General features: G+C 42.7%; 1 protein-coding gene across 1 annotated transcript; it reads left to right on the forward strand.

The window, feature by feature from the left end:
- Positions 1-12,435: 12,435 nt before the first annotated feature.
- LOC147893205 (pentatricopeptide repeat-containing protein CRR2, chloroplastic-like) lies at positions 12,436-16,567 on the forward strand. Its single transcript, XM_087385654.1, has 2 exons — positions 12,436-12,514; positions 12,624-16,567. Exons 1-2 carry the CDS (start codon positions 12,501-12,503, stop codon positions 15,949-15,951), a joined length of 3,342 nt encoding a protein of 1,113 aa, XP_087241780.1. The 5' UTR covers positions 12,436-12,500; the 3' UTR covers positions 15,952-16,567.
- Positions 16,568-27,128: the final 10,561 nt, after the last annotated feature.

Raw genomic sequence — 27,128 nt, forward strand, 5'->3', positions numbered from 1 at the left:
TGGGCAGAGGCCATGCAAACGGCCATTCACCTCATCAACAGATCGCCTAATAAGAGGCTGGATAATAAGGTGCCAGAAGAGATATGGAGTGGAAAGCCTCCGTCTTATAAGCATCTGCGAGTCTTTGGTTGCATAGCGTACATACATATCCGCGAGGATTTGCGCAACAAACTCAAGCCTAAGTCTCATAAGTGTGTATTCCTAGGATACGGTGATGATGGGGAGATGGGATATAGACTTTGGGATCCCGCACAAAGGAAAGTCATACGCAGCAATGATGTGATCTTTGATGAAAATAGCATGCACAAATAGCCCATGAATACTCCAGAAGGCAGAAGGGTTGTATATGATGAAGATGCACATCCTGGATAGCAAAATGAGAGGGCTGTACTGCAGCAAGAACAACCCCAAAATCAGCCCAATCATGCTGCAAATGATGGTCTTGATGACCAACTGGAAGAGGGAAACGATTTCCCAAATGTTATGCCATCGCTTGAGGAGCTTCCTGACATTATCTTACAATCGTACCTTGAAGGACACATGCCAAATGATGATGATATGCAGGCTAAACAGCCAGCAGAAGGTCAGGAACATAGGGTTCAGAGGTCCACTAGGATCACAAGACCACCTGATAGGTTTGTCCCAGGGGCTAATTATCTCATGCTTACGGATAGTGGTGAACCCTCATGCTTCAAGGAAGCAATGCAGAGGGATGATAAGCTCAAGTGGGAGCTTGCCATGAAGTCAGAGATGGATTCTCTGAAGAAAAATGAAACTTGGGATTTGGTGCCATTGCCTAATGGTAAAAAAGTATTTCCATGCAAATGGGTTTACAGGCTAAAAGAGATACCAAATGCTAGGCCGAGGTATAAAGCTAGACTAGTTGCCAAAGGCTTTAAGTAGGAATATGGTGTTGACTTTGATGAGATCTTTTCTCCTGTGGTTAAGATGACTACCTTAAGGACTGTGTTAGCCTTGGTTGCACATGAAAACATGGCATTGGTTCAGATGGACGTGAAGATTCCTTTTCTTCACGGTGATCTCCATGAGGAGATATACATGCAGCAGCCTGAGGGTTTTGTAGTAAAGGGGAAAGAGGATCTTGTGTGTAAGCTCAAGAAGAGCCTTTATGGTTTGAAACAGGCACCAAGGGAATGGTATCATAAATTTGATGCTTTCATGAAATCCCAAGGCTTTAGGCAAAGTGACACAGATCATTGCTTGTACACCAAGAGGGTATCAGATGGTAGTTTGCTAATTCTCATTTTATATGTGGATGATATGCTTATTGCCGGTAAATCTCTCAAGGAGATGGATGTCTTGAAAAAGGGTTTGCATCAGACCTTCGACATGAAGGATTTGGGACATGCCAGCCACATTTTAGGTATGCATATCACTCGGGACACAATTCAGCATTTGCTTTATTTGTCTCAAGAGGAATACATTGGCAAGGTCTTGCATAGGTTTCATATGGAGGGGGGAAGACTATTTCTACTCTGTTGCCTCCACAAGTGCTAAGGACAGCCTACAGAGTCATTTTGAGAGGGCAAAGATGGCCAAGATACCTTATGCTTCAGCTTGCGGTAGTCTCATGTATGCCATGGTTGCTACACGGCCCGACATTGCCTTTGCAATGGGAGTCATTAGCAAATATATGGCAAACCCTGGGAAGAAACATTGGGATGTCGTGAAAGGTGTCATGAGATACCTTAAGGGTACGAAGGTAGCTGCTGAGGCTTGCAAGGAGGCCTTATGGCTTATTCGGCTTGTGGCAGATTTGGGATTCCTTGGTGATGTTCCATTCTTGCATTGTGACAGTCAGAGTGCCATCCAGTTGGCACGAAATCCTGTTTTCCATGCAAAGACAAAGCATATTGATGTGAAGTACCACTTTATCTGTGAGGTGATTGATGGCAAGTTTCTTTAGCTTGTCTTGATTCACATGGATGATAATCCTACAGATCTTCTGACGAAGAGTTTACATGCCGAGCGGTTTGCACATTGCAGATCACTCATGGGTGTTGGATGAGGCCATTTTCAGATTTGTGTTGGTCTTGTATATCATTGTATACTTGCTGTATTTTTTTTCTCTCACTCTCCTACGGGCATATTGCCTTTAAGTGGGAGGTTGTTGGGGTGTAAAGGCCCTATGTAACATTTATAGTTTGTATACAATGTGAAACCAGTTCGTTGAACTAGTTCCACCCTAACCCTAACACATGAATAAAACTCATGGGTCACAGTGTGCCCATTATCCATTCTTTACACCCACACATTGTTGACTCTTGTCTCCTACTCTCTCTCACTCTACACTCACTCCATCAGGTGGTAGCATGCAGGCCATCGGATACAGCGGTCATCTATGATGGGGGTATGGCGATGGGGGTATGGCAGACCATGCATTTTGGACCCTGCTGCATAGCAGGATAGGCATCCGATTTAACTATTGCGGCCATCAATACCACATTCTTGCTCTGTACATGATGAAGTTTCTTCTTGATTCCTTTCTCCCTCATCCTAAGGTTGTGGATGCTCTCCTTCATCTCCTCCACTTTTTGCTCACTTTGTGCAAGAGCTTCATCTGAATCCCTCAGTATCTATTGAACTTTCGTAAATTCCCGCGAAAAACATCTTCATGGGCAGAGTTTCCAAGACTTCCACTCTAGTTTGGAAATCTTGCAGGACGACGGACTGCTTTTCATAACCATTGAAAGCCACGGCAAGCTTGTGCAAACATCTATCATGATCTTCTTGCAAGGTATTCTAGCTTGCTCTTTGGACTTCCAACAGTGTTTCAAAAAAACAACCCTCACCGTGGGCTGCTACAAATCGCTCCACTGTGGTGGCTGGAACTTGCTCCACCGTGGCTGCTCTCTGCATCCTTCCTGGCCTGGGGAGCTGCCTCATTGTCTTCTCCACCCCAGTTGCTCTCTGCCCCATCCTTCCTAGCCTTGAAGCTCTCTCGCAGTTCCTACATCCCCTTTCTGGTTTCTGCATTCTCCCTTTTCAGCTCCTCCATCATCTGGTCTTTTTCAATGTTCAATGCATTCTGCATGTTGCAGAGCCATTTGTAAAGACCCTTCTTTTCGACTCTCTGATCTTCAAGGTCCTTTCGCATCTTTTCTAGACCTTGTCCACCATGTCCCTGTCATTTCTCACTTCTTCGAGCCTATCTTGGAGCTCCTTCATGCGCTTCCCTGCTTCTTCTCTTCCAGCTTGCTCTTGTGCCTGTTGCAAGGCCCTCGCTTGTGCTTGCTCTACCTTGGCTTCTGCACCTTCCCTGAGACTTTTCTCAAGTTACACTGCCTTTACTGCATCGATGGCTTTCTCTTGTAGAAAAGTCACCTTTTGAGACATCTGCTTCTCGTATTGCTCAAAAATCCCTTTGAGGGTAGATGCCATCAGGTGCATTGCAACTCTAGCGGACTGAGATGACCATTGGGATTTGCCATCCACACAATGCTTTAGGTTGGTTAACACGCTCTTGCAGATTTCCCTTGAGAAAGGTACATCATGTCCTTTCAGTTGCTCTATTGCTGCTTCAACCTGCTAAAACTTGCAAGTTCCTCTTATATTAGGAAAGAAGTGAATGGTCTTCTTCAACACATCTTGGAGGTCTGTTGGCAAGCTCGAAATCTTGAGTCCACCATCTTTACTAATCTAAGCGTTGGGGTATACGTCTAGAATATCTTGTGTCTTCCACTGCTTCTTGAAAAAGTGTGCTTGCTTACTGCCTCCAGAAATTCCTAGAGCCTTTTCAATCACGCTTTCATTGATGGTAATATCCTGACCTTGACAGACTAGTTGCCCCTCCTTCATGTTCACCTCCTGCACCATCCTGGTGAAGTTTTGGAGAGCATCCAAATTGGGCTTTTGAATAGCGAGAGAGGAGCTCCCATATGTCACAATTTCAAGATCAGGGGAGGAGGGGATCTCGCACTGTGCTACAGAGGGGGAGGAAAGATTGTGTGAGGAGCTCACGGATTGTGCAAGGTCCATTACGAGAGGGGATAGAAGTTGAGGAAGAGTGCAAGGAACAAAGAAATGGTCGAGAGGGATAGAAGATGAAGCAATGAAGGAAATGGAATACTGGAGGCTTGAGATTGCAAGGGAGGACGAAACGTTCAACACGGATATAAGAGGAAATAGTTAAGGGAATGGAATAGCAGTTTGTACCCCAACTACACTATCAAGGTGAGAGCCATCGTGGTGGTTGGCCCGAATTTTGAATAATTCAAGGCGGCAGTACTGAGTTGCATGGTAGAGGTGGTGGCAACTAAGACTCCCAACCATGTCTGTGGTGGCAGCTAAGATCCACCACGCTGTCAGTTAATTACCTGCCACTGCAGTGGCCCGTAGTTACTCAACTTCCAGTTACTACCACTGGGCTTGCATGCATGATTACTACGAGTGCCATAAATAATGGTAATGAGGGATTAGAGGTGATTAGGCTTCATGATTTACTTTTGTGGGAATTACTGCCCGATGGTGGTGGCTGTCATCAACCATGTCTATCATGGCTATGATTCCACCGTGCCACCACTCACCCACCATCGCGCTTTAGCATGCATGATCACTACGAGTGCAGTAAAAATTACCAGTCATCGGACTCCATGCTCAGTAGAGAATAGAGTTCATGGTAATGAGTGATTAGACATGGTAATGAGTGATTAGACATGGTAATGAGAATTAGACATGGTAATGAGTGATTAGACATGGTAATGAGAGTTATTGCCCGATGGTGGTGGCTCTCATCAGCCACGTCTGTTGTGACTAAGTTAATTATCAGCCACTAGAGTGGCACCACATGGCGTCTTCTTCATGATTACCAACCCGTTTGGGGGATTTGACTGTGGTGGTCTACAATTAATATGGATGGAACCCTAGGCTCCAACCACCGCAGTGGCTCGAACTTTATAATATATATAATATTTGTGGCATTTGGCATTTTACTACATTGCTCTAATCCGCCCATGCTTTGCTACTTTGCTCCACATGCCTCCTCTAGCTCTTTTCTGCCCCTGCTCTACTTCGCTCCATGCTCCCTCCTCCAATTCTCATCATTGCATCTTCTCCCCTACTCATCTTCTACTCACCCACTCATCTTCAGCATGCCTAGTTGGCCGCCCCCTTGATGCTCTGTGATCCCAATAATATCTGCCTTCTCATATAAGGTGATTGTGTTGTACTCACATGGAGTAGAAATGCTAGCACTAGTGGAGACCCTTTGTTTGACTCCCCACACATCTGAATGTCATCACCTTAGATAACATGCTCACAGAGGGCCTCTTTATGGTTGTGATGTATGGGTTCCCCCTAGATGTCGACGAAGGTCTCAATATTTTCATAGCAGAGTACTCTCGACTTGCTGGGGTGGCCATAATTTGAGTCCTGGCAATGTGCATGGTCTTTGGCCTCATATCCTCCTTTGGCTCCCTAAAATTTTTTAATGCAACAAGCTAGACTGGCGGAAAACTGAGTTGTACAAATTCCCTCTTGCTCAGACGAGGCTCTCAGCAATGGCTAGATGTAATCTTTTCAGCGAGCTCAACGATCTTTTGGCTCACTAGATGTAATGTTTTGGTCTTTAAGGCATTTATGTAGTCTCTTTTTATTCAATTTGAGGCTCTCAGTATGCAGTGTTGTTAACTTTTATATTTGTATTTGAATGGTTATGGCCGCTACTGTAATCTTTTGTTTAAGGCTCGTAGCAATTGCCAAGTTTTTATAAATGTAAGATCCTTTGTTCAATATTTGCTCGGTATAAGTTGATGATTTTTATATAACCTGTTATTAGATGTAAATGTATATTGTAATATCTTTTGCTCAATTTTCACTCGATAAATTGTACTTTTTCAATCATTTATATTTACAGCAATAAGGACTAAAAAACCAGGAAAGAAGGACTACAATTTCCTTGGTTTATGACCAAAATAGCTCTAAAATAACTCCAACGACCCCATCGTTGTGGTTTCATGGAGATACATCTAAAAAAATACAATCAAACTTTCAAAAAATGCAATTGATGATACGGCCCTTGAGGGGTCCCCTTTAGGGGCAAGGGCCATATGGACATGCCATTTCTCTCCAGTGGCATCCTAGATATTGTATAATGCACGTAGATATGGCCCTTACCCCTAAAGGGGACCCCTCAATGGCCATGTCGTCAATTGTGTTTTGCTTGGTTACACAATAGAATACATTTTCCTTGGTACACAAATATATAACTCCAAGAACCAGTGCGGTGGCTTTCATAGATCTCATCCCGTAATATGTAAAGATAGGTAACGGAACTATAACTCCAAGAACTAACACGGTGGTCTCTCCAAGAAAACCTTGAATTCTGGGCGATTACACGTGGTCAGGATAGAGACTGCATTGAGGCGATGCTCAAAATGATAGATTGTGTCTCATTGTTATGCCAGAAACCAACGCGATGGTCCTCTAAGCCAACCTATGATTTGCATGGGTTGCGGGCAAAGAATCAGCAAAAGGTTACATGATGACAGGTGGTCAGGCTAGAGACTACGTTGCAGCGGTGTTCAAAATGATAGATTCCGTCTAAGAAGACCGCAGGTTCACACAAAATTCAAATATTCACCCGGAAGCGCATTGCATCGTGGCCCCAAAATGGCCCCAAAAATAGTTTTGCAATTGGCTACACCCAAGCTAATGTTGATCCATTCACCCTTCTCACACGTATCTCTCACACCCCCACACAAGCAACTCATGGGGGCGTAACTCATATTCTTACCCATATGCTACGTGTCTATAGGCCTCTCGAGTCCCAAGGAGTGTTCACGTTTCCAAATTTACATGAGAAATCCACTTTATTTATTACTAATAGTAGAGAGAGTGGAGGAGTTACTAACTCACACCATCAAATGTGAGATGGCACGAAAAATGATTGCTATGTGTTTGCGTTCATTAAATGCTTGAATTCTCTCTATCCAATTGGGTGTCATGTAGTTTCAACTAGGAATACTTGTTGGTAGGAACTCCATCAACTGACAGTCTCGCTCTCTCTTGAACTACACATAAGGAAGAATGTTAGGGATTAGTTGTACTTGAAGTCTGCCAAGTGGTTTCCACGACATAAGGCAGCTCAAGCCTGCCACCTTTCATGTAAAGTGTATTTTTCCTCAGAGATGGTCACACTTACCTCTTCTTTAAACCACTTTGCTCTGCTGAACTCTCAGCTTTCTTTCTCCCCCACCATAATGCTACCTGCTACTGCCTTCTTGCAATATTCAGAGAGTAATTCATTATGATACAAAGTATTGTGAGGTTTCTTTGTCAAATATCAAAGACCAATTCTCCATTGCAGAGGAAATTTAGGCTTGATGGATGGAAGAATCCAATGTTCATGGTGACTGCCTGGAAGAAAACAAACTCCAGAAAAGCTAGATGTGAGTGTTCTTACTATGTTGTGACACCTTCCATTGTCAAGCTCTTTGCATGTGGCATTTTCAAGTGCATAGAGAATCAAAGTGGTTAATGAGCTCCCCAATAGGTATGATGGGTATGTTCTTTTTGAGTTGCCTCCAATATCTTTTGGCTCTCCCATGCAAGGAATGGATCAAAAGTCTGATGGACATGTTTGGATAGAATACTCTACTTGTACGCAGGAGTTTTTCCATGATATTGTAAGGACTAGTAGATGTGGAGGTTATTTGAGGTGCTACAATGTTGACTGTGCATACAATGTGCACACAAGAATGATCAATGAAACACATTCGGGGGAGTCACTCATCATATGTAAACCTATCACGTGAATTCAACAGAAGGATATTTTTTATTTTACAGAAATAAATATACATGAGGAACTATTTAAAATAGTTTTGGAAAAAAATTACAGATTTGTATAGAAAAGGGGTACATTTTATTAATGAAAATTTTAGAGATAAGGGATTTCAAAAATAGGCCTTGAACGCACATGATATAGAGGGTTTATACATAGTGACCCCCCTGAGGAAACATAATGGATAGGAAAGTTGAAGAGGGATCCCCGTGTGGGGCCCATAATTGGAGACAGTGGGTCTCTCGCCTGTAAGCACTATGGAGAGCATCCTGAGTGTGTTGCCACATGCAGTGCATTTATTTACTACTTCCTTCCCCATGATCGTGAAAAAACAAGCAAATGTGCAATTCACATGGGTACACATAATCATCCAGTGGAGCTTGGAGCATCAAGACTACAAACCAAGAAGGTAGAGGAGATGGTAATGATGCATGCAAATCTAGCTCCATATGCCGCGTGCAAAAACATAGAGATGGGAGTGACCCGAGATTTGTTGATGGATATGTTGCTTGTTGAGGACGGTGTTCGAAATGAAGGATTGGATGAGACAAAGCTACATGCGATTCTTGAAACACTCACTCCATTGTGTCAGCGAAGATGCCTTCAAAGGTCTATTCAATGTGCAAGAAAAGAATCTATCTTGCTTGATGGGGGGCTGTTGCAAATTTGTCTTTGAAGAATGGATGTAGATATCCTTTCATTCAAAGCATACTTTTTCCATGACAGTTGCATGATGAAAACCAGCCTCACATTTTTGCACAGGCACAATTCTTGATGATGTTGAATGAGAGAATGCAGAAGAATGGTTTTGAGAAACCAAAGTTTTGAGGGTTCATGGCAGATAGTGCTGGTGCAAATTGGATGGCTGTAAGGAGAGTGTACAATGGTGGGCCCTATAATAAAATGGAAGGGAAGGAGAGAACATGCATTTTCCATTGGGAGATGAGCAAGACGATGCATCCGACCTCAATTTCAGGAGGAGCACAAACTTCTATGTAGAAATTGGCAGAATGCAACATTAGAAATAGCTTTAAATGAATGTAAAAAGAAGATAATCAAGTTTTGGTCCCCTGCTCACATTAAGGATGATGAACTACCATAGCTACAACTTTGGATGGCATTTTGGGACATCCGTGTTAGTCAATGGGGAGGGATGTTCTTGATACAATATGAAAATGCAGGCTTTGTTCCTACAGTGAATCTATCTGAGAACAAGCATTATAGCACTAGAGCGGCCCATGGATTGGGAAAATATGCTTCATTGTATGAAGCTTCAGCATCTGATCTAGCAATGAGTGCTTTGCAGAGTGCCCATTACTATGCCTACATGTTGGGACAACACTTGGGGACTGGACTTGATTTAGATGTGTTGCGGAAAAGGATTTTGCAAGGTGGTTCAAGTAAGCACAAACAAATAATCATGTGGATTTAATAGATGCTATCCTCGAGGAGGCTGGCATAAACTCTCTTGAGATGAACAACAGAGCCTGTGAGTGTAAGAAGAAAGAGAGGTATAGGATTGCCTATTGGGGAGTATGATGTGGATAGTCATCGTCCTGATATATAACAGTGACAACAAACAGAGCAGTAGGGAAAAGACTTGGAAAAGAAGACAGATTGGTGTGCATGGAGGTATTGAGCATAAGGTCTATAAAGAGACAGATGTACATGATGCTAATTGGGAAATTCGAAGAGCAAATGCCAATAGTGTAGTCACATGCTTTGGATACTTGGCAGATGTGCGTAGACGGTGTGGAGCTATGATCAATTAGTTGGGCAGGAGGTCTATAGAAGGAGTCCCAACTCCATGCTTCAAGGGTACAAGACATCATCCCAATGGCATCATAGAACAAGTAGTTTGGTTCTGCAATAAAATAGTTACCCATACATGGAATGATGATCCTCTATTCAAGGAGTGCTAGGAACTGCTCCTGGAGTGTGGAAGATTGCTAGGGGTACCTTTGTGACAATGCAAGAGAGAGTTGAATTGATAAAAGCTGGATTTGTCCTTGAGGATGGTATAAGTAGTTCCACCATTGGGCAACCTTCACATAGAAACAACACACAAAGTCATGCTCAGGTAGGGATTCGTGATGGAAAGGTGGTTAGATGGAGATCAAAATTTAGTAAGGAGTTCAAAGATAAGATTGAGAAAGCAATGGCAACAAATGCAGAGATTATGAAAGAAGATATCATTACCCCACATGAGATTCATGTTTTCCATTTACGGAGTCCTGGGTCAATTTCAAGGGGCTTAAATTATTCATCACAATTGTAGCATTCCAACGATGTACATGCCGCGACTTTACTAAACATGAAGTAAATATGACAACTTATATTCCATGCAATCGTCTTCATTGTTGTGCTAGGAATGAGTGCTACAGTCCATCAGTTTATACATCAGGCTGCTCTCACAAAGGTGGAGTTGTTTCAATGTTTGGGATGTAAGAGAAACCTCTAAAAGATAATTAGATAGGTTTGAGGTACTACCTTGAGCTATAGCTGAAAGACAAGTGGTTAGGGCTACACGCTATCATCTACTTTTGTATATGAATCAGTATCATGTTTTATGAAAAGTTTTTTGTGGGTTGGTAATTTGACCTCTTCATTGGCTTATAGTAACTAGATTATTTAAGACTAGTTTAATACTTTCTGTTCTCTATTTCAAATTGAAATTGACTGGCTCGGGTTTTGTGTGGCCCGCTTTTACTGCTTGGCTCACTTCCTACGGCTCACTTTTTGGTAATCCTCGTTTTTTTTTGTGGTAGAAAATAACTCATATTAAGATTTATAAAGTAATTCCAACAAAAGGTAGAATATCAGCCCACAAGGGGGCATAATCGGTGACAGTGCAATAAAACTGGCTAGAGCAGATTTCCTATAAAACAGCAAAGTGTTCTTGGCATCCTCCAAAATTGTCAAAGTGAGCCCATTGCCATAGTGAGGTCTCGAAAAGGCCACGTCATTCCTGAGTTTCCATAAGTTGATGATGACTATCTCTCTTAGCACCTACCAAACTCAATATGCTGCATCATTGAGGCTACCCCGATCTCCTAAGAGCGCTATCTTCCATCAGATCCTGATGTGAATCTGTGCAGTCCCAAAATGGAGTAGCAGAACGCAAGATGTGCGTCATCTGCGAAATGGGTCGGAGTATGATGAAAGGGAAAGATTTGCTAAAGACTTTCTGGGCTGAAGCATATAACACTGTAGTTTACATTCTCAATCGTAGCTACACGAAGGCTGTGAACGGGATGACTCCACTGCAGGCCTTTTCTGGTAAGAAACCTTTAGCTGCACATTTCAAAGTTTTTGGATGTGACTGTTTTGTGCATGTCCCTGATGCTACCAGGACCAAATGGGAACCGAAGAGCCGGAAGTGTATTTTCTTGGGCTACAGTGAAGAGGCGAAGGGTTACCGTCTCTATAACCCTGTTACCAAGAAGGTAATTGTAAGTCGCGATGTGGTCTTCTCAGAACAGCCGCATCAATTGGAGGAGGATGCTTCCTTCTCAGACAACCAGGACCAGGATATCCATTCAGTACCGCCACCAACAGTAGACCGAACTCCCCCAACGGTGCTTGGGAAGATTAGAAGCCTAGTCCCAAAACAACTGCATATGAGTTTCCCAGCACTGATTGCAGAAGGGGCAAGTCGGGGGAACCCTTACGTTCCACTTGGCTATCCTGGCACGCACAGGGAGCTTCCCCAACAGAACCCTTCAAAGCATAAAGTTGATTCTAAAAGACGGGGTGGATCTCGAGATCCTCCTGAATCTCATGGCCCAAGTGTCGAGTCTGTCCCGAGGTGCGTGGAATTTCCACTGAGATTGAGCTGTCATCAAAGCAGGGTTAGTCGTCCTACCCCCAGCATCCATTACTCTAGCTCTTCTGAAGGGTTTGCCATTCTTCCAGGGCATCCCTCTGAACCTTGTGTCATTTCTAAAGATTTAGGAAGTGGGCTAATCCGGTTTAATTCTTTGAAGAACGTCTTCCAGGAATCTCCTCTCACTGTTGCTGAGTCCAAAGCAGTGCGCAATAATGTAGGCCGCGATCCATTTCCTTCCCCCTTGATCCCAGACTTGGTTGAAAGTCCTTAAGCCCTTCTTATATAACCGCTTTGCCATTCGAGGGTGCGAATTGACTGGGGCAGGTCCATTGTAAGGCCAGTCTGTCAGCCATAAGGACCTGCCAAGCGAAGCATCTGCAGCAAATGGCGTCGTTCCCTTCCAGTAGCATCCCTGAATCTTACTTTTCCAGATCTTTATCAGCCTTGCCTGCAGGTTCGACTGTGGTATCTTTATGGGGCTATCCGAGAGGGTGACATCCTGCCACGGAGAGCTGATTCCCCTGGGTGCATTCTGGCATATCAAATGCCTTGCAATCTTTGCCCATGGCTGCTCACGTGCCAGCCATCCCATTGGTTGCTTCTATTGCTTTTGTGTCCTTGACTGTAGCCATCTCTTTTCTCCCATTCATTAGCCATTGTGTATATGAGATGAGATAGAGAAAGAACCCGGAAACCACTCTTCCCTCTTCTCTTTAGCCTTAGAAGGTGCTCAAGTTTTTGGTTCAGCAGAGAAGGACAATGTTATGTTGAGAGAAAATTGCCATTTCCGAAGCAAACCACAGTCTCTTTCCCAAAAGGAGTGGAATGTCACAAGCAATTTAGGCAGCTGTCTCGCTTTGGTGGGATGACATGCACTCTCCGTCGTAAGTATTTCTTCTTACTGAGTTTCGTGTCCCTGCTTTTGAAAACGCATGTGAAGGACTTTGAGAAATCGGTAAAGAGATAAATACTCTCCGTTTTCTGCATGTCTAGCAATGATATTGCCATCAATAAATGCTCCATAGTACAGAATTTACCGAATTCTAGCAACTCCATGGCGTCTCCTAGTGTATCGTCGGCATCGGGCATACCTCATGTTGCAATTGAGCCTCCATCATTGGAGAAATGGCACGCACAAAGGGCAGTTTCCTACATGCGTGAGGGTCTCAGGGCTAGAAATGCTAAGATTCAATGTAGTAAGCACAAGGGTAAGGTCATGGGATGTTTGTATGTGCCCTGTTTGAGCTTGATGGCCACTGAATCACAAAATGAGTTGAGGTCTAGCTGTGCCACGCTTGCAGAAGAGGTGCTACGCCAGGTAGGAACAAACAAGTCCTGTCCTGAAAGTTCAATACTCGGTCAGCTGGGTCCAGAGACACGTGTTTCCACCTATGCCTCGCTTTTGAGGCGTTGTGCTAAAGCCAAGGCCCTCTCTGACGGAGAATGTGTGCATGAGCACATGACCAGGCGTGGATATACAGAAGACAGATTTCTGAATAACCTTCTCGTCCAAATGTATAGCAAGTGTGGGAGCTTGGGTAAGGCATGCGCTGTGTTTGACAAAATTGGAAGGCGGAATTTGTACTCCTGGACAATTATGGTTGCAGCATGTGCCCAGAACGGCCACGGCAGAGAGGCCCTACATCTGTTTGGTCAAATGCAGGCAGAAGGCTTCCAGCCGACCAAGATCACCTACATTAGCGTTTTGGATGCGTGTGCTACCCTAGCAGCCCTAGAAGAGGGTCAAGAGATCCATTCTATTGTTGCTCGTGAAGGATGGGAGTCGAATGTTGTGGTGGGGACAGCCCTCGTCAATATGTATGGCAAGTGTGGGAACTTGGATGATGCAAGTGCTGTATTTGCAGAGATTCCAATACGGGATGTAGTCTCATGGAATGCCATGATGGCAGCCTGGGCCCAGAATGGGCATGGCAAAGAGGTACTGCAAGTTTTTGGTCAAATGCAAGCAGAGGAGTTTGAGCCAAACAACATCTCCTTCACCTGTGTTCTGGATGCATGTGTCAGCATGGCAGCCCTAGAAGTGGGTCGAGAAATGCATACTGTTGTTGCTGGCAATGGATGGGGTTTGGATGTTTTTGTGGCGAATACGCTTATCAATATGTATGGCAAGTGTGGGAGCTTGGATGATGCAAGGGCTGTGTTTGCAGACATGCCGCTGCAGGATGTGGTCTCCTGGAATGCCATGATGGCAGTGTGTGCCCAGAATGGACACGGTAAGGAGGCATTACAACTGTTTGGTGAAATGCAGGTAGAAGGATTTGAGCCAAACAAGATCACCTTCATCTGTGTTTTGGACGCTTGTGCCAGTGCAGCAGTCCTAGAAGAGGGTCAAGATATCCATGCCACGGTTATTGCCACCAAATGGGAGTCAGATATTGTTGTCGGGACAGCTCTTGTTAGTATATATGGAAAGTGCGGGAGTGTGGATGATGCAACGGCTGTGTTTGCTGAGATGCCACTACAGAGTGTGGTCTGCTGGAATGCTATAATGGCAGCGTGTGCCCAGAATGGGCATAGCAAGCAGGCCGTACAACTGTTTGGTCAAATGCAGGCAGAAGGCTGTGAGCCAGACAAGATCACATTCATCTGTGGTTTGGATGCATGTGCTGATGTGGTATTCCTAGAAGAGGGTCGAGAGATGCATGCTACTGTTACTGGCAACCGATGGGAATGCGATGCTGATGTGGGAAATACCCTTGTTAGTATGTATGGCAAGTGCAGGAGGCTGGATGATGCAAGGGCTGTGTTTTCAGAGATGCCTCTGCAGGATGTGGTTTCCTGGAGTACCATGATAGCAGTGTGTGCCCAGAATGGGTATGGCAAGGGGGCCCTACAACTTTTTGGTGTAATGCATGCAGAAGGCTGCGAGCCAGATAAGATCACCTTCATCAACGTTTTAGATGCATGTGCCAGTGTGGCAGCCCTAGAAGAAGGTCAAGAGATGCATGCTATTGTTGCTGGCAATGGATGGGAGTCGGATGTTGTTATGGGGACAGGCCTCATCAATATGTATGGCAAGTGTGGGTGCCTGGATGATGCAAGGGCTTTGTTTGAAGAGATGCCAGTGCGAAACGTTGTCTCCTGGAATGCCATGATGGCAGCGTGTGCCCAGAATGAACAGAACAAGGAGGCCCTCCAACTATTTGATCAAATGCAGGAAGAAGGCTTTGAGCCAAACAAGATCACGTTCATTTCCGCTTTAGATGCATGTGGCAGTGTAGCAGCCCTAGGAGAGGGTCGTGAGATGCATGGTACTGTTGCTGGCAACTGGTGGGAGCCAGACACCATTGTGGGGAATACTCTCATCAGTATGTATGGCAAGTGTGGGATTTTAGATGATGCAAGAGCTGTGTTTGCGGACATGCAACTGCGGGATGTGGTCACCTGGAATGCCATGATGGCAGGGTGTGCCCAGAACGGGCAGAGCAAGGAGGCCCTACAATTGTTTCATCAAATGAAGGCAGAAGGCTTTGAACCAGACAAGATCACTTTCATCTGTGTTCTCAGAGCATGCAGTCATACAGGTCTGGTTGCTGATGGAAGGCTGTACTTTGCTTCTATGAATAGAGACCACAACATAACCCCTTCGCTGGAGCATTATGCATGCATGATTGATCTTCTTGGGCGGGGAGGACTATTGGGAGAGGCAGAAGACCTGATTCTCAGCATGCCATTTGGACATGTCGCGTCAGCTTGGTTGAGCTTGCTTTCATCATGCAGACTTCACAGTGATGCCAAGCGGGCTGTGCGTGCTGCTAATTTTCTGTTTGAGTTAGATCCAAGTAATACTTCACCATATGTATTGCTAGCAAATATCCAGGCTAATGCAGGTAGGTCAGATGATGTGGTGAAGGTGAGAGAGGCGATGATTGATAAACGTGTGAAGAAAGTGCCTGGCCATAGTTGTATAGAGGTGAACAATGTGGTACATGAGTTTGTTTTCAAAGGCACGCCACACCCTCAACAAGAGGAGATACATGCTGAGTTGCAGAGATTGAGTTTGCGCATGAAAGAGGCAGGATATGTGCCTGACACGAATGCAGTGCTTCAGGATATGGAAGAGGAAGAGAAGGAAGATGTGCTTGGCTACCATAGTGAGAAACTGGCCATTGCTTTTGGGCTCATTTCCACCCTTCCCGGAAGAACTGTTCGTGTTACCAAGAACCTTCGTGTTTGTTCTGACTGTCATTCTGCCATAAAATTTATCTCTAAGGTTGTTCAGCGAAAAATAGTTGTGAGGGATGCTAATCGTTTCCATCACATTGAGCTTGGAGTCTGCTCATGTGGTGATTCTTGGTGAGATTGGTACACATTTTTTACGAAGGTCGTATGCTCTGTGAACTTTTGTTTTCTTTTGACGCGGATAAGTTTGTCGGGCTATGGGTTATGCTATCGTTACGACCTAGCTATTTTCTAGCAGGATAGCATGTCATGGGGAAATGTTAAGGATGGAAAGGGATGTTGCCATGGTAAAAAAAGGTGAAGCATTCTTAGAACAAGGTGATGTATTCTTAGAATACTTGACCACATATTCTTAGAATGAGGTACAACAATGAACATTATGCCCACATGCATACATCAATTTCAAATGAAGATGCTAGACCAGAGGAAGGCTCAGCCGTTTGGAGTGATCAGGTCTAAGTACATGTGTCCATGTTCTATTATTGGGTCGACCATTTTAAAAGGAAAGCTCAGCCGTTTAGGACGTGGCAAACAGCATCCAACTGCTGAAGACCAGAATATTGGAATTGGGTAGCATCATGGATGGGCATATCAACAACACAACTTAAGGATCAAGGAATATAATCTAGATGAAGACATCTGGGGCCCCAAACCATATCCTGATGCTCCTGATTTGAGTCCAATGTTCTTGAAGGAGGAAACTTTTCTAGTGGCACTGCTACTATACTTCATTGTATGGGCCCTTGTGAGTGGGTAGGAAAATCCACATGCAGATTGAGATTTAAATTGCTTGATGGAAGGTTCATTTTAAATATGAGAACTGATCTACTATGTGAGACAAGGCTTGGCTTGGAGTCGAAAAGTCCCACTTATTAGCTGTTTGATAACCTTACATGTATCTTCAAGAGTGGCAATTCTAACAGACTGATAACTTGCCACTTGAGGTAGAGCTGACTACATGATGATCCCAACAAGTAGACTATAGGATATAGGTGCCTCAATCTTTACAGGTAATTCTATCGAGGCCTGAAAAGAGTGCCTATCAATAACACTAAGCACTGCATAGAAATTCGAAAGGAATGTCTTAAACTATAAGCCACCCCTTTTTGAAGCAAGGTGTCGACACGAATGTTTGAGCTGACTAGCAAAATCGTTCAAGCTAGTTTGGTGGCTAGGTGTCTTTACAGACAGCCACATGCTAATTGGGGTAGCTTCCTGCCTACACAAGAAGATTGGTGGTAATTTGACAAAAGCACCAAGTGGTTTGTGTTTGTTATGTCAGCACATGGACCTAACATGGCTAGTGTTATGGAGGTCAGGTTAGCCTATGGCCAGGTGTCCAACTATGGGACAGTTCGGACACGTGGTACCTTTGGTACACTAAGGGGAGTCTTAGGCTTGAGACATCTAAAACACCCTTTGTATGAGTGAGCCATTGCTCACTTGGGTCATCTCGGGAGTGGAGCCTCTCCTAGGTTGAGAGCCCGTCTAGGCCTGTGGCTCCCTAACATCTCTACGTAGGTGGGTCTGCGTAGCCTTATGGGATGGACTGTGGTCGGAGGTTGCCTGGCCTCAAGCTTGGGGTTGATCCTGAGGGATCTATGGTTGGGTGGTGACGGACTAACCAATACCTGTACCGCTGGCTGGAGCTGTTAGATTGGTTGGGTATTGCAAAAATGGAAACCTGCAAAAGCAAAAAGGGAAATTTCCAGGCTTGTTTGGAGCTGATTTCGTCTAGTTATTGCAGAGAGGGCAGCTTGGAGCTGTTGTGAATCTTTTCCATGGCTGGGTGCTGCAGAAAATGGGGGGCAAATTAGGGTTTTTGGGAAGCTTGGAAGCTTCGTGGCCGTTCTGCAGGGTTTCCAAGGTCTGGTTGTGCCAGTTTGAAGGGGCTCCCGCTATGTATTTGCTTCGAACATTGTAGCTACTGAGGCTCTAGAGGTCGCCTTGTTGACTCTTATCTCTTTCTCTCTTAAAATGGAATAGGAATGTAGAATAGAGTCCGTAATAGATCAAATGAAGTACAAACCTCTCTCTGTCTCTCTCTCAAAAGAGAAAAACTCACCTACTCTCTCACGGAAGAATTGTAACATTAGGGTTAAGATTAGTGTGTTAGTGCTATGCACATCATGAACACATGATGTTGAGATGAATCCTCAAGCTACGTCTCAAGCGAGGTTTTGGCAGCAGTACAAGACAAGTTCGATAGAAGAGGATGAAATTGTGTGGCAACTTAAAGAATACCTCCGACTGGGTCAAGTAAGACCTAGCAAGTCACCTTCGGGTGCACTCGTGCTACTGGAAAGAAGAAAGACTCGGGAATGCGACTATACATAGACTACAACAGTCTTTATTTCTTGACAATTAAGAACAAATATCCGCTACCTCAAGATGGACGATCTCATTTGCAAAGCTAAATATTTCTCTGATCACCAGATACAAAAATTTGAGGAGTATGTCTTTAAGACCATGTTTCACATGCGATTTGGTTATTACGAGTTCTTGGTGTTACCATTTGGACTCAATAATGCACCAGCAACCCTTCAACACATGATGAATAATTTGTTTCATCCATATTTGAGAAAGTTTTAAGTGGTCTTTCTCGATGACGTTTTGATATATAGCAAGACTCTCTTTGAGCATGCATCTCGATATTTGAGAAAGTTTTAAGTGGTCTTTCTCGATGACGTTTTGATATATAGCAAGACTCTCTTTGAGCATGCATGCCATCTATGGATAGTATTGTCCGTACTTAGAAAAGAGAAACTCTATGCTAAGCAAAGCAAATGTGACTTCTTGAAACAAGAACTCACATTCTTTGGACATGTCATTTCAATAAATTGTGTTCGTATTGATTGTGGAAAATTTTGAAAGGTACATGAGGCCCCTATTTTGAGAACAATTATTTGAGGACAAATCCTTTCTAGGACAAATAAACTTTTCTAGACACAAATATCATTATCCCTTTCAAATTGCCTGTAAAGGGGTGGAGAAACGTAAATAAAATAAGTATAGGGCATCAGTTGTAGAAGAATCATGCAAATTATTGTACATCATAGGTACTAGAGTTGTTATTTTCTTGTTGTACCAATGAGAACTTGTATGTCATCTTGATCTAACACTTTTTTCATTAATTTTGGACTCAAATGTCTACATTTGGACTAATCCTAAAAATCCTTCCCAAATGAAAAGTTTACTTTATGAAAATGTGATTAGAGAATCAAAAGTTTACTATCTGGCACTATCATTTCCACATAATAACAATATCTCTCTATAATCATTAGGGGAGAAATGGGGTCTCAAAAGGGCCTTCAATTAGTGTTTCCTAATTTCAAGGATATTAGGGAAGGATTTGAGGTTTACCAATGAGAGTGCTCCAAGTTGTGGGATGATCGTATGTTGAGGTGGAGGGTGGGAAGGCCTAGAAAGATCCATTTTTGGTTGTTCCTATTATAGTAGGGACCACCCAAACCATCGACCCCCCTCTTCCCCCCCTTAACCCTTCCTTAACCCTCCTCCCATGTGCACCTTTCCCAAATGGCATTCAAGAGGAGGTGGCCCATCTTGGGTGAGTTTTGATTACCCCTCCCAAACTTTACTTTTTGACAGTATCCTTTACTCACACTATTATTTTGGACTAATAATGCAAAAACTAGGAAACATAATTCGTACCTTACTCTATATTGCAAACATCCTAGTATAAATTTTTTTTCTTAAAGAAATTCAATCCTCTTTTAAAAACTAAGTTTTTCTTAACTTATTAATAATTTAAATATGCAAAAAACCATCAAAATATTATATATATATATATATATATATATGCATATACATATACATATATATATATATATATATATATATATATTTATTTATTTATTCCGCCACTAGGTTGGGTAAGGTATTCCAACCCGCTTCCTCTCGTCGATGAGGATAGCCAGTTGGAATATACAGGGATTGGGCGGCATCCCTCATCGCCATCGCAGACAGCTGATCAGGAATCACAGCTCCATCTAGGTGTTTCAAGTGGTTTCTATTCTCCCTCTGATCATCGGACATGGCATCATAACCCCCTCCAGGGCCCAGTGGGTTCATGACGGAAGTAAGGTTGGTTTCCTCAACCTCTATGCTCCGAACAACAAAGGGGACCATGTTTTGTTCTAGAAAGAGTTGCTCTCGTGGGCTGACATTGCAGATTCATGGATTATTGGAGGTGACTTCAACATGGTTGAGGCACCTTCTGATAAGCAAGGGGGCAGAGAAGGTGGTATTCATTGCCTTGAGAGAGCAACTTGGGATGCCTTCTTATTCAGTGGTAGAGATGTTTGGTCAGATGATGCATTTCATATTCAGTCTCAATCACTTTTGTTTTCATGGTCGAACCATAGGGTGCATATGCCTATCCATGCTCGGATTGACAGATTCTATGTGGATGATTGGGCTCTCGATAGAGGGGGGATAGTTTGCATTGCACCTTGTGTTTCCACTTCTGACCATTTTCTAGTAGTTCTGTCCATCTCAATATCCAGGTGCATATCCTTGTTTACAGGGGAAAAATGTTGCTACAATTTCTGCAAGGTGATCAGCCTTGGGCTCAAGTATGATTAGATCTCTGGTCACACATCAGTATTTCTGCCTTTGGTCACTAGCAAATCAATTACTGGGATTTCTTATTTGGTCGCATCAATGGCACTTTGTCTGGCTGCCCTTTGGTGGTGGAGGAGGGGGGGGGCACCATATACCTAACTATAGACTATTCGTATTGAACATAAAGATGAATATATACATGAACCCTCAAGTTGAAGATGCAACTATTCTCATCATGGCCACCAATGATGCAGATATGGCACCACAATCGTGGCGGTGGATTTGCTTGTACAGTGATTCTGGCTCTAAGGACCGCACTCATTTGCTGTATAATTTGCCATGCAGTGTGGACACCAGACATTTTCTCGTCGTGGATATGTTTGAGTTGGCGGCTGAGACAAGTGAAGTTTTTGTTCCATGGCCTGCATCATGTCTTCTTTTAGCTTCATGGTCATAAGAGATGCTTGTAGCTTTTGATATTTTCTATCGTCTCTTTGCAAGAAATTTCTCAAAGTTTCCAAGACCTTTTCATTGATTGCCATGTGGTAGATAAGGGTACCCCTTATGTTTTAATTTGCCTAAGGTTCATTTTTGCAAGTAAATGCAAGTGTTGACTGGCTCTTACTCCATCCTCGAATGAGATTTTAGAGTTGCAGCAGAAGAGAGATATTTGCAAATTGTGTTGCTAAGTCTAGATATGCAGTGATGTCCATATTCTGAGGCATCTTAGATTTTCTTTACAGTATCGGCCATTGCCTTGAGGCCATAACTTTTTGGGCAAACTCTTTGCAGATCACTCTTGTTTTAGTTTGCGCCATGTGAGCTCATTCATGCTTTGCATTGGGTTATAGTGGATGCTTTATTGGCCATTTGGATGCATTGTAGTCCTTGTTGGATGCATTGATAGGCCCACATTGCCTTGTGGGATACTATATTAATGGACATTTAGCACATGAATGCTATTTTATGCTAACAGACAACTATGACATATTGCACTACACATGTTGTGATATGATCTCTTGGATGAGATTTTGTTGATGCATATGCTCATAAACATCATTTATGCTTGAGGAATTTTGGCACTGGTTGGTATTGAGATTGCCATTGTTTTGCCATTATAGTTGGCATTTTCTTTTGGGCCATATTTGCTCATATGGATGCATAGTATATGCACATGAGCCAATTGCATTTTGATGCTTTGAGCTTGGATTTTTGGTGACATTATCCTCCATTGAGTCATACATATTTTGGTGCACTTGGTATTTGGTGTGATTTCTCTCTTATAGGCACTAGCATTTGGGATTTTGCTTTATTTTCATCATGACATCCTCTTCCATGTCTGAAAAGGAGTCTTTTAGCATTAAAAATTTTGATGGGACAAAATTTTCTCTATGGAAATAACAAATAAGGGATGTGCTTATTCAAAAGAATCAGATTAGACCTTTGGAAGGGATTGCTGCTAAGCCTACAGCTATGTTTGAGGATGATTGGAATGAGTTGGATGCATTATCAAAGTCTACTATCAGACTTCATCTTATAGAGTCAGTTTATTTCATAGTTATTATAAATGAGTAGACTATGGAAGATTTGTGGAAGAAATTATGTGCCACTTATGAGAAGGAAACTGCCTCCAATAAAGTTTGCCTCATGAAGAAATTGTTTAAGCTGTAGATGAAGGAAGGGGTGTCCATTCTTCTCAATTGAATGAATTCAATATTATTTTCAGCTAGCTTCAGGCTCAGAACATGAATTTTGATAAAGAGACTAAGGCAATGTTCATCTTGTGTTCATTGCCATCCTCATGAGATACCTTTTGTACAACTGTCAATAAATATGCACCTAGTGGAGTACTAAAGTTTAATGATGTTGTGGATAGCCTATTGGCCAAGGAGATTAGATGGAAGTTTATGGATGGCAACAAGCAGGATGCAGCCTTAAATTTGCAAAGGGGTAGATCATAGTTCAAGGGGAAGTCCCAAGAAAGAGGGAAGTCTCCTAGCAAATCCAGGGCATGGAACATTGAGTGCTACCATTGTGGCAAGAAGGACCACATGAAAAAGGATTGCTACAAGTTGAAAAGAGAGCAAAAGTATAAGAGAAATAATGTAAATTGGGGTGAAAATAAGAAGGAAGAGAGTCCAAGGGAGGACAAAGGAAAAGTGAAGACCGAGGAGATCAATGTAGTCACTCTGATAATAGTGACAATGATAGTCTCTTCATGTCTAGTCTACCTGCAGAGTTGCTTACCACCTCAGATGATGTATTGGACTTTGGATTCTGGTGCTTCATTCCATGTTACTCCCCATAGGGAATGGTTCTCCACTTATGACAATGGAAATATAGGTTGTGTGCATCTTGGAAATAACTATGCATGTGACATAGTGGGAGCAGGTGACATAACATTTTCTTTTGCAAATGGGTCTGCATTTGTTTTGAAAAATGTGAGACATGTGCCTAAGCCGACCAAGAGTCTCATTTTAGTGGGTCAACTAGATGATCCTGGTTCCTAGACCACCTTTGGCTTTCAGAGTTGAAAACTTTAGTAGGGCTTTATGGTTTTTGCAAGAGGTGCTAATGTGGGACATTATATCCCCTACATGTATCAGGGGTTTTTGATCATGTTGTTGCAATAACTAAGAATCCGAGCACTTCTTTGTGCTCGGTTGTCAACTTATCTTTCTTTACTATTGTTTCCTTGATATCACTATTAGCATCCTTCTTCTCTACCTTATTTCTAGAACCTTTGCTCTTCTCCAAGGTGACAACTCGATTTAATAGTTCCTCATGGGTTCTAGTCAAGTGTCGGTTGGGACACATGAGCCAAAATGGAATGAAACTCTTATGCTATTTGGATTATGTAATGCATTTGAGTTTTTCTAACTTTGAATTTTGTGAGCATTGTCTCGATGGGAAGCATACTAAATCAGCCCATAAAAGAAGGGGAAAGAAAGAGCTTGAAAGGCTTGATTTGGTACATTAAGACGTATGTGGTCCCATTCCTACATGGTCATTAGGCAGGGCTGAATACTATGTGACATTCATTGATGATGCAACTAAGACAGTGTGGGATTATGCTATATCTTGAAAGAGAGATGTGTTCAAGGTATTTCAAAAATGGTTGGCTTTGGTTGAAAATCAGTAAGGTAGAATGCTTAAATGCATATGCTCTGATAATGGTGGAGAGTATCTCTCTCATGACTTTTAGCATTTTTGTGATACACATTGGATCAAGAGGGAGTCGAGTCCCCTTGTACTCTAGAGCAAAATCCATTTGCAGAATAGATGGACCGCACCATTCAACAAACATTGCAATGTATTCTTTCCAATGCAAGCCTTTCTGGTGGTTTTTGGGGTGAGGCAATGAAGACTACAATGCATATGATCAATAGATCACCCAGTAAGAGTTTGGATGGTGGTATTCTCGAAGAGGCATGGAGTGGCAAGAAGCCTTCTTACTCTCATTTGCATATATCCACATGTGCCAAGAGATCTTCAACAGAAGCTAGATCCTAAGTCTAGGAAATGCATCTTTCTAGGTTATGATGAAAGTGGGGAGATGGGCTATCATCTCTGGGATCCAGAAGCAAAACAAAGCCATGATGTGGTCTTCAATGAGAAGTAAATTCATAAGACACCCATGAGGGATGTGGAAATGAGGAGAATCACTTTCTAGGATGTGAATTCACCCGCATATGTTGATAGATAGTAAGCTGTCCATACACCAAATGTGCAAGAAATGGTGCCACCAAGTACTCCCACAGGTACACAATCAAGGGCAGATGATGGATCATCTATTGGTGCAAATGATGAGCCAAATGTGGTTTATATACAGGTGGGATAGCAAGCTAAAATTCCCTTGAGAATATCAGCTAGAGTGTCTAGACCACTTGATAGGTTTGTTCTAGTAGCAGACTATGTAATGCTTTGCTGATTGCAGGGAGCTTTCTTGCTTCAAAGAGGCTATGATGCGCGATGATCAGTGCAAGTGGGAGTATGCTATGCAATCAGAGATGAGTTCACTCATGAAGAATAAGACTTGGGACTTGGTTTCTTTACCACATGGAAAGAAAGCATTTCCATGTATATGGGTCTACAAGACGAAGGTCACAGGTGATGATGTGCCTAAGTACAAGGACCGTTTGGTTGCTAAAGGGTTCAAGCAAGAGAAGGTGAAGACTTTGATGAGATCTTCTCTCTGGTTGTGGATATGACCACACTTGATGTGTACTTGGACTTGTTCCAGCAAATGATATGGAGCTTATGTAGATGGACGTCAAGACAATTTTCTTGCATGGGGATCTACATGAGGAAATTTACATGGTACAGCCGAAAGGCTTTGAAGAAAAGGGCAAAGAACATTTGATTTGCAAGCTAAAAAAGATTCTCTATGGCCTTAACCAAGCACCTAGAGAATGGTATCAAAAGTTTTATGCTTTCATTCGATCCCAAGGTTTCAGATGAAGTGAGATTGATCCCCGCTGCCTCTATACTAAAAGGGCTAAGGATAATAGTCTGATATTCCTAGTACTTTATGTGGATGATATGCTAATGGCTAGCAAGAATAAATATGATCTGGATGCATTGAAGGCCAAGTTGCATGAGGCCTTTAACATGAAGGATTTGGGACCTGTAGGTCATATTCTTGGTATGTGCATCACATGTGACCAGAGTAGGAAACTCCTTTGGCTTTTATAGAAGGAATATGTTACAAAAGTGTTGCAACATTTCAATATGGAGGGGGGGAAGTCAGTAAGTACTCCATTGCCTCCATATGTGAAACTGATTCAGGTAGATAGTCCGGAATCAGATGAGAAGAGGGCCATGATGGCCAAGGTGCCTTATGCATCAGTAGCGGTTGGAACTCTTATGTATGATATGATAGGTACTAGGCTAAACATTGCATTTGAAGTGGGATTTGTTAGCCGCTATATGGCTAATCAAGAAAAGAGGAATTGGGAGGCAGTTAAGTGGATCTTGAGGTACATGAAGGGTACCAAGATGTGTATCTACTTTGGAAGAGGAGAGATGCATGTACTTGGGTACATAGATTCAGAATATGTAGGGCATGTGGATAGCAAGAGATCCACTTCTAGTTATGTGTTCACCTTTGTAGGTGGTGAAGTGTCGTGGATGTCTCATGCACATAAGTGTGTTTATTTGTCTACAACAAAGGCAGAGTATGTTGCAGCCATAGAGGGTTGCAAGGAGGCTTTATGGCTTGATCAGCTAGTGAGAGATTTGGGGATACATATAGGTATATCGACATTACATATTGATTCCATGAGTGCTATTAACCTAGCATGGAATCCGGTCTTTCATGCAAAGACCAAACACATTGAGATCAGGTACCATTTCATCAAGGGGGTACTTGAGGACAAGCGCATAAAGCTTGTCAATGTTCATACATATGATAACCCTATAGATATGTTGACGAAGAGTCTACCTAGTTATCGGGTTGAGTATTTTTGTGTATTGATGGGCATTGGATAGTATGCTCATGGGTTATTCTCTCTTAAAGGCGCATTGGCCTTTAAGTGGGAGGTTGTGGGGTTAAAGGTCCCTGTGCCTAACCCTGGTTATGTATAGTCAAACTATATATATATATATATTGAAGATTAGGGTGTTCAAGCACCCAACCAAACTTGTGTCTCTCAAGATCCCTCTCCCTCTTAGCTTCCATTGTGTCCTCTCAGCCTTGTTTGATTGATTGATTGAACTTGAAGAGCTTCACAAAACTAGAGTTAGGTTTGCATACAATATGAAGGGAAAAAACTATGGCATAAGTGATGGTTTAATCGTAACTTAAGGAACAAGGACATAAACAAAGGAGGTCTTGCACTATTTTATAGTATGAGGAATACCAATTGGAAATTGAAGCATAGGAGCATGGGTCCCTACTTGTAGAAATGACATCAATAGGGTTTTTATGAGGTAGAAATGGATGGGTATATAACCAATAGTAGCAAGCTCAAATGGTGTTATGGACCACTCACTCTACAAACCCTACGAGCTATTCCTTGAAAGAAAGAGCAAAAGAAAGATCTCAAATTACTACAAAGACAAGCCCAAGAAGAAGCCAAAGTTGAAAATGCTAAACTTCAGAAAAAATTATATGTGATCATATATAAAGCAATCCTAGAAGATGAGAGTTTTTTTGAAGATTTGTAGTCAATGTTGCCGAGCTGATTTTGAATTTGTTGGTTTGTAACCAGACGTGGGTAACAACTAATGTGTTGGTTGATCCAAGTGCCAATCATGGGAAAACCTACAACAAGTACCTCTTCACTCCATTGGTTGTTTTGGGATGGGTATGGTAGATGGATTGTTATTTGCCAAATAATTTGGTGAGCAAGGATAGCCACACTAACAAATGGTGGTCACATCTCAGTAGTCTCTCTTTCCAAGGAGGTGAAAGGAACTATGGACACACCTCCTATAAAACACCTCCCTTGTAATCATTTATGACTACTACAGTGGACTGGGAAACCTCATCCTCTATACCAACACATCACAAACAAAGACAAAGAGACACCAAAAGGCTTGGGCTAGAAAGGATTTACTTCAAGCCCATCACTACTTTGAAGGATAGGGCTGATTATGGATACCTCATACTTCACTTCATTGACAACTCTCTCCTCCAAGCATACAATCACCTTCTAGAAGACAAGAATTCCCAGAGGAAAGTGGTGGCCATGATGGGTGCCCAGATTT

Source organism: Dipteris shenzhenensis, chromosome 15 (genome assembly GCF_047967505.1).
Source record: "Dipteris shenzhenensis isolate YYH24624 ecotype China chromosome 15, Dip_SZ_1.0, whole genome shotgun sequence".
In the NCBI taxonomy this organism is placed as follows: domain Eukaryota; kingdom Viridiplantae; phylum Streptophyta; class Polypodiopsida; order Gleicheniales; family Dipteridaceae; genus Dipteris; species Dipteris shenzhenensis.